An 8,788-nucleotide genomic window follows, 5' to 3' on the forward strand; every position below is an offset into this window, starting at 1 on the left:
GTTCTGCCAGGAGCCTGCTCCAGCGCGGGCTTCCCATGGGGTCACAGCCTCCTTCAGGTGTCTCATTCATGCTGGAAGGCACCTCGGGAGGTGTCTGAACCTCCTGCTCAAAGAAGGCTCAGACCAAACTACTCACAGCTTTATCGAAACACATCCGGTTTGCTTTCTGGGGCAGAGACGGTGCACACTCCCTGGGAAATGGCTTCCAGCATTTGACTATCCTCATGCTGGAAAACTCTCTCCCTATATGCAGCCTGACCCTCTCTTGTTTCGGGCCATTGCCTCTTGTCCTTACGTCTCGTACCACGCACATAAGCCCGAATCGGACTTCCTGGGAATGGTGCAATGCTTCTGCAAGAACTTCCCTTCTCCAGGCAGGACAAGCCCAGCTCCCTCAACCTCTCCTCATAGGCAGCGTCCTGACATTCTTGAGGGCCCTTTGCTCAACCTGCTACAGCTTGCCAACGTCCTTCCTCTACTGGGGATCTGAAATTGGGATGCAGTAACCTGGAAAATCCCTTCCCCCAATTTCCTGGCCGTGCTCCTGCTCTGACAGCCCAGGATGCTGGTGGCCTCCCTTGCTGCCAGGGCACACGGCCGCCTCCTGTCCAGCTCCCTGCCCACCGAGACCTTTCCCACAGGGCTGCTCCCAGCCAGGCAGCCCCCAGGCTGTGCCATTGCCAGGGTGAGTCCCCTGCAGGGGCAGAAACTGCCACTTGCCCTTGCTGGAGTTCAGGAGGTTCTTGCCCATAGATGCTCTTCTCCTCCTTGAACCATTTCCCTGAGCACAGAGGCCTGGAGACCTTTTCAGTAAAGACTCAGGCACAGAAGGCATTGAGTCCCTCAGCCCCACCTGTGCCTGCTGTTATTAAATCACCCTCCCTGTTCAGCAGCAGCAGCAGGCTGGCATTTCAGTTGTGCAGCCTAAAGGTCATCTCTAACGGGTCTCTAACAGGTGATCAAAGCTCATCTTTTCACTCTTGACTTTCCCAGGTGACCTCTGCCTTTCCCGAAATCCTACCTGCACAATGATGTTATGGCTCAAAATTTTCTCGTTTGTGGAAGGATCTCAGAAAGGCACTGCAGGACCCTTTTATTTTTTTTTTTTTAATTGTAACACAGAGAGAGCAAGGCTCTCCATATACACAGCCACTCAGTCAGAAAAGAAAGCAGACAGTGAATTAGAGAGGGGATGACAACATCATTACAAGTAAAACACCACCCCAAAAAGCAAAAAATGCAGACAACAGACTGGACCTGTAATAAGTTACATCATAAATAAATGCTGTGCAGAAGAGGGGCAGTTTTTTGCTTTTGAATAACATCCGGTCATCAGTTTCCACACTGCATCCTTGAGCTCCTTGTTCCTCATGCTGTAGATGAGGGGGTTCACAGATGGAGGTACCACCGAGTACAGAAGTGACACCACGAGATCCAGGGTTGTGGAGGAGACAGACAGGGGCTTCAGGTGGGCAAAAGGTCCAGTGCTGATAAACAGGGAGACCACGGCCAGGTGAGGGAGGCACGTGGAAAAGGCTTTGTGCCGTCCCTGCTCAGAGGGGATCCTCAGCACAGCCCTGAAGATCTGAACATAGGACACCACAATGAAAACAAAACACCCAAATGCTAAACAGGCACTAACCACAAGAAGCCCAGCTTCCCTGAGGTAGGCATCTGAGCAGGAGAGCTTGAGGATCTGGGGGATTTCACAGAAGAACTGGTCCACAGCATTGCCATGGCAGAGGGGTAGGGAAAATGTATTGGCCGTGTGCAGCAGAGCAGTGAGAAACCCACTGCCCCAGGCAGCTGCTGCCATGTGGGCACAAGCTCTGCTGCCCAGGAGGGTCCCGTAGTGCAGGGGTTTGCAGATGGCAACGTAGCGGTCATAGGCCATGACGGTGAGGAGAAAATACTCTGCTGAAGTGAAAAAAAGAAACAGAAAGAGCTGTGCAGCACATCCTGAGAAGGAAATGGCCCTGGTGTCCCAGAGGGAATTGGCCATGGCTTTGGGGAGAGTGGTGGAGATGGATCCCAGGTCGAGGAGGGAGAGGTTGAGGAGGAAGAAGTACATGGGGGTGTGGAGGTGGTGGTCACAGGCTATGGCAGTGATGATGAGGCCGTTTCCCAGGAGGGCAGCCAGGTAGATGCCCAGGAAGAGCCCGAAGTGCAAGAGCTGCAGCTCCCGTGTGTCTCCAAATGACAGGAGGAGGAACTCAGTGATGGAGCTGCTGTTGGACATTTGTTCACTCTGGGCTTGGGGAACTGTTCAAGGAGGAAAACACAGTCAGTTAGCAGAGACTTCTCTGAGCAAAATGAAATCCATTACCCATAGACTCTGCCCCTACTGCATACAGCCCTTCTCATTTCCCAGGAGACCTCCTACACTTCCATGGGTGCAGCTCTGGTTGGTGCTGGCTGATTTTGCTGTGAGGAGCAGAGCCTCTGCCCGCTGGCTGCCGAGGAGTCAGCCCTGCTCTGCAGCAGTGGGTTCATGGGAACGGTGGGGACAGGGGCCAGTCCTGGGGTTTGGCTTTGTCAGGTGAATCCACTCCTAACGAAAAAGGGCCCGTCAGCATCTGCACTCTGCGGACTAAGGAACTAGGATGGCAGAAGGCAGTTTGAGACATTCGGGAGGTGTTCTGGGATGTCAGAAACCCTCAGCATTTCTGCTGCACTCAGGGAGCACAGAGTGAGTCGTGCGAGGCAAGAGGATTGCCTGTGGCTTAGAGCAGAGTGAGGGGAGCTGGTCTGTCCCTCCGTCTTGTTCCCAGCTTGTACCTTCATGAGGTGGAGAGTGACCACACTCTTAGGTTATGTCATACAACCAGACACTGCTGAGAGCAGAGGCATCCAGCGCAGACCACAAATTGTCTCACCCTTTCTCAAGGACTCAGCACCCCACTTCTAGACAAGAAGAAACGCGGCTCATTTCACCAACCCAACAGCTTTTCCTTGGTTGTAGCATCTCGGCATTTCTCCATGGGGCTTTCAGATAACACAAAGGTGCTATGGGGCAGGCTTGCATCCTGGAGGGCAGCTCACACCTTGGAGGGACCCCCCAAGGACTTAGCCAAGTGTCCTAATGACAGCACCTGATTAAGGGAAATCCAGCTCATTCTCCAGCCCCACAGACTCCATTGCCCACAGCCCCAGACGTCAGAGGAAAGCTGGGACACTTGTTCCCAAGGACATGCCCACATGAATGGATGAACAAGATCAGCCCGTGACTCTGCAGCTGAACCTCCCACCCCCAGGGAGTCTGACCGCAATAAAAAGGTAACTTTAAAACAATCACAGGGAGAAACAAGGAAAAGCACAGGGAGGGTCTGGCTGAGAGAGGCCAGGGCAGAGACAGCCGGGCACTCGGGAAAGCGTTACCCTGACCCAGCTGTGCATGTCACCTCCCAGAGACTGATACTGCAGGACAGTTGCCTTCCACCCGATTGCTGATCAGTGGGAAATAAATATGTGGCAGGAGGGATGCCCTTCGCCTCTTCTGCTGGTCTGCTGGACAGAGAGGTGACTCCCACCCTAGACCCCAATGGCCGTGAGGGCCAAGGATGTGCTGGGTGGGAGGGATGAAGGGGGTTTCTCAGGGAAGGCATCTGCACTGCAAGGGGTGGCCGGGAGGTGCCCCTGTCTCCCCTGCAACAGGGTTTCCATGAGCAGTTCCTTCCTTTCCTGCCCATCTCTCCTGCCTGGAGCTGTCCCTGCCAGGAGCTCTTTCTCTGGCCCCACGTTTCTTCTCTGCTCACAGACCCCATGCCAGCCCCTGTGTGCCCAGCTCTGCCCTGCAGCCTCTCTGTGTGTGTGCAGGGGCTACAGAGAAGGTCACACAAAGCCTGATGAGACTGGAAAGGTGATGCTGGTGCTGTCTGTAGCCCCCACAGCTGCACACTGAATCACAGATGAGGAAAGCTCCTTAGCCATACAGGAGACCCTCCTTTGACCTCTGGATTCAAAAGCCCCCTTGGAAATGTCCCACTGCCCAACCAGCCGACCAAGATGAGAAACCTCAAAAGGCAGACACCTTCCCTTACAGGGAAAACCATCTTGAAAAGACCCCTTGGAAATCCCCAGGGCTACCCTGGAGCTGTGAGCAACCCTGACCCACGCAGCACCCTCTCGACAGCAGAAGGACCCTGCCCTGACAGAGGTCACTCCTTCCACCCACAGCTGCTCCCCACAGCGCCATGGGGAGCTCCCCGGGCAGGCTGAGGGTGACCCTGGCAGGCGGCAGAGTCCCTGTGCCAGCACACAGCCCCTGGGGTGCAGGGACCCTGCTCGGAAGGACAGCCCTGGGCACCCCTGGCTGCACACCCACCTGCACACCCCTGCGGCCGTTCCTGGCAGAAGGCAGCCGTCATGCCCTGTGCCTCTGACGCTGTGGCAGGGAAGCCCTGCTCTGGAGCACGTCCTCCTCCTCCTCCACACCAGAGACCTTGTGAGCGTCCTCCTGATAGATCCCACAGGCTGTGGCATGTGCCAGCTTTTGGAGGTCTCTCCAGGAACTGCAGCTGCTTTGTCCTGCTGCCACAGACCTACCGTGCCAAGTGCTGTGGAGATTTCTCCTCCTGTTACTTCGCAACATTCTCACACCCCAGACTGCCTCTTTCCTCTCTTCTCCTCACTCCTCTGCCCTCACTGCCTGCAGGCAGTGCCCTCAGCCCTGCTGCGCTTTGTAGAGGAGCTGCTCCTGGGCAGAGCTGTCTCTCTGCAGCGCTGCCCGCTTGCCATGAGCTCCCTCCATCCCAGGAGCCCAGCCCAGCTCAGCAGCAGCACAACAGCCCAAGGTGTCACTTTCTCTGCCCCTCCCCACCCTCCCCGACTCCCTCGAGGTGTCCCTGGGCCTCCAGGGCTGACAGCTCATGAAAGGCAGCAGGGTCTCTCCTGGGGAGCAGAATTTGAAGCAGACTGAAGTAATCACCCAGTGTCCCTCCCTAAGCACTGGACAGGCTGATTCCTGCGGTGGGAATTGCTCTTCCGGGGTGTGCAGATCTGCAGGAGGTGTCAATGTTCCCCTCTGGAAACCCCCATTCCTGCCCCATTGTCAGGCAGGACACACAGGCAGTGACAGGCAGGGGATCATTTCCTTCTGTGCAGGGCAGGGATGGAACCAAGTCAATGAAGGCATCTCAGCTCTCATCAGTATTCCTGAGGCCAGAGGGGATTCAGCTTCTCCAGTGCAACCCACAGACCCACTGGAGGTGGGATTCCTCTTGCCTCAGCTCAGCTGCAAAAAAATCATGGAATAACAGAATGGCTTTGGTCAGAAGGGACCTGAAAGAGCATCTAGTTCCAAGCCCCCTGCCATGGGCAGGCACACCCTCCAATAGGCCAGGTTGCCCAAAGCCCCATGCAACCTGGCCTTGAACATTTCCAGGGAGGGGGTTTCCACAGCTTCTCTGGGCAACCTCTTCCAGGGCCTCTCCACCCTCTACAGTGAAGAGTTTTTGCCTTATATCGAATCTAAATCTCCCCTCTTTTAGTTTAAACCCATTACCCCTTGTCCTGTCACTACACTCCCTGATAAACAGTCCCTCTCCAGCTTTCCTGTAGCCCCTTTAGGTAGCTCTCTGATCATCTTCATGGCCTCCTCTGGACTCACTCCAACAGCTTCATGTTTTTCCTGTACTGGGGACCCCAGAGCTGGACACAGTACTGCCGGTGGGGTCTCACAAGAGTAGAGTAGCGGGGCCGAATCACCTCCCTTGACCTGCTGGTCACGCTGCTGGTGATGCAGCCCAGGACACAGTTGGCTTTCTGGGCTGCTAGCGCACACTGCCAGCTCATGTTGAGCTTCTCATCAATCAACACTCCCAAGTCCTTCTCCTCAGGGCTGCTCTCAATCCATTCCCTGCCCAGCCTGTAGCTGTGCTTGGAATTGCCCTGACCCACATGCAGGACCTTGCACTTGGCCTTGTTGAACTTCATGAGTTTTTCATGGGACCACCTCTCAAGCCTGTCAAGGTCCCTCTGGATGGAATCCCTTCCCTCCAGCGTGTTGACCACACCACACAGCTTGGTGTTGTCAATAAACTCTCTGAGGGTGCACTCGATCTCACCATCCATGTCGCCAACAAAGATGTTAAACAGTGCCGGTCCCAGTACCGACCCCTGAGGAATGCCACTCGTAGCTGATCTCCACCTGGACATTGAGCCATTGACCACAACTCTTTGAGTGCGACCGTCCAGCCAGCTCTTTATCCACTGAGTGGTCCACCTGTCAAATCCGTGTCTCTCCAATGTAGAGACAAGGATGTCGTGCAGGATAGTGTCAAATGCCTTGCACAGTTCCAGGTAGATGATGTCAGCCACTCTTCCCTTATCCACCAATGCTGTAACCCCATCACAGAATGCCACCAAATCTGTCAGGCACGATTTGCCCTTAGTGAAGCCATGTTGGCTGTCACCAGTCACCTCCTTGGCAGCTCCATGATCTTGCCAGGCACAGAGGTGAGACTGACCAGCCTGTAGTTCTCTGAGTCTTCCTTTTTTCCCTTGTTAAAAATGCATTTGATGTTTCCCCTTTTTCAGTCAAATAGGTGTGAGCTCCTTATCTAAGGTGCCATGTTAATAATGGAGATAGAGGCCAGGAGTGAACTTTTCTGATGCTAAAACCTGGTGCCATTTGAGGTGCCACAGGTGGTCCAAGGCACGTGCAGGTGGCAGCAAGCTGTAATGGAACAATTGTGAGGGACAGGGCGGCATGTGAGGGCATCGCCTTGGAGGCTGTTGGGGAATTCCTTTGGCCAACAGACATGACAGCAGATGCTGACATTCAGTACAAACAATCCTGTCCCATGATCTCTATGTTCAGGGCAACCTATAGAGGTGTTCCTCTGACCAAATGGAGGCATGTGCCATAGGGACGGCTATGTCTCCTTCTCTTCCCCATCAGCTGTATTTCCCAGGTCTGCCCTGACTATAACGTCTCATGGTCTCCTGTCAGGGCTGCACAGCCCAGCCCTGCTTATCTCGGGCATTGGTGAGGACAGCAGGTTTTGCTGGCTCTGTGGGCACCTCATGTCAGCTACCTCATCATCTACGTCTACAGCTCATATCATCATTGACATTGCCATCTACCACATAGTCCTAGCGCGTCTCTGCTATGAACAAAAGCCTTTGCATATATGGGCCCTTGGGACATCAGAGGGGCAGACTGGGGACCTTCAGGAGGGATCTCATGAGCAGCAGTACTGATAGGCAGCAGAGCCCAGCACAGCTGGTGTTTCAGGACAACCTCCTGCAAGGACAGCAGTGGTGCATACAGATAGTCAGTTGACTCTCATAAAGGAATTCAATGGCACCAAGATGAGCTGTTACTACTGAAGTTACAGTTAAAGAAGAAAGAAAGACTACGTGGGGCCACTGCAGAATTTACCAAGGGCAAGTGTCAATATGTCTGAGGTACAATATGCTGCCTTTGGCTCTGCCTTCATCATCCCAGGCCTTTGTGCCTTGAGGCACATGGAGAACAACCTGCAGTGGGTGGGGATCAAGTCAGGGCTCACCTGAGCACACTCAGCTCTTTACCAGTCCATGGGACCAGAGGGACTCCATCCAAGGGTGCTGGCCAGGAAGTCACAGTGACACTGCTCTGTGTCACTTTGGACACGTCATCCAGGGAACTCCCTGAGGACTTGCAAAAAGCAAACATTGCATGCATCTTCCAAAAAGGCCCCAGGGATGAGCTGGGGACCTGAAGGCTTCTCACCCTCCTTTTGGTTGAGGAATGCGTCCCAGAGTGTGTCCTCTTGGATCCCATTTCTGTGTTTCTGAAGGAGAGGGTGACTGCATTTACTCAGGTACATCATGCCTGACCATCTGCGCTGCTTTCTGAGATGAAAGGATTGTCTTTCCGAGTGAAGGGACAGCAGTGGATGCCATCCAGTTCATCTTTTTTACCCTCCTCATACTCTCCAAGAAGAACAGCATCCTCTCTTAACCCTTTCCCCACTGGTTATCCAGACAAGGGCAACAATGGTGTGAGGGGCCTCTTGGGAGCTTCACACAGGGCAACAGGAAAATTACTAAAACGTAGGAGCGTGTGCTGCACTGCAGCAGGACACCCAGCGTGTCTCTGTGATCCCCATCCTGGGAGGTTTTCAGCTATCCTCCCCAAAAGTGCCACCAGCCTGACCACGGGTAGGTGGTAGCTCGTATGGTTGTATGTTTTGGATGTGCGATGAAAACAGCCTTGACAACACAATGATGTGTTAGCTATTGCTGAACTGTGTTTATTCAGTGTCCAGGCCTTTTCTGTTTGTCAGGCTGCCCCGCCAGTGAGTAGGCTGGGGGTGGGCGAGATGTTGGGAGGGGACACAGCCAGGACAGCTGGGGGAATCTCAACTTAACTGCTGAAAGAGAGGTTCTCTGCTGCAGATTCAAGTCTTCAGGGGTAGGATCTGAAAACAACAGCTTTGAACTAGCAAAACTTTTAGTTCCTTTTCCATGCGTTCCCTCACTCCCCTGCTTTCAGTCATTGGCACCCAGAAGCATCACCCCCTTTAATTTGCTCTCCTCTGAAATATGACCGAGGGATGGGAAGAAAGGAAGAAGAAGGAGAGAGGAGGAGGTCATTCCCACTGTTTCAGTCCATATATGGCTGAATTTCACAGGTGCAATTCAAGTCAATTTTACCCCAAAACTCGATTGAAAGTGTTTGGCCCTGGCATGCTGAGCACCTCCAGGGCCCGGCTGTACAAGCACTGCAGTGACATGGCTGTGCTGGGCCTTTGTGTATCGGCCGGAGCCTGGCACTTGAGGGACAGGGTCTTGTGCTGTT

At 54.0% G+C, this 8,788-nt stretch overlaps 1 protein-coding gene across 1 annotated transcript; it reads right to left on the reverse strand.

Moving 5' to 3' along the window:
* Positions 1–1,267: 1,267 nt before the first annotated feature.
* LOC129201161 (olfactory receptor 14A16-like) lies at positions 1,268–2,239 on the reverse strand. Its single transcript, XM_054812313.1, has one exon. The coding sequence runs from the start codon at positions 2,237–2,239 to the stop codon at positions 1,268–1,270; it is 972 nt and encodes a 323-aa protein (XP_054668288.1).
* Positions 2,240–8,788: the final 6,549 nt, after the last annotated feature.

This window comes from Grus americana, unplaced genomic scaffold, assembly GCF_028858705.1.
Source record: "Grus americana isolate bGruAme1 unplaced genomic scaffold, bGruAme1.mat scaffold_82, whole genome shotgun sequence".
Taxonomy (NCBI): Eukaryota; Metazoa; Chordata; class Aves; order Gruiformes; family Gruidae; genus Grus; species Grus americana.

Excerpts from the sequence above, each read along its gene's own strand:
- LOC129201161 (XM_054812313.1), bottom strand. The coding sequence starts at position 2,239 with ATGTCCAACAGCAGCTCCATCACTGAGTTCCTCCTCCTGTCATTTGGA.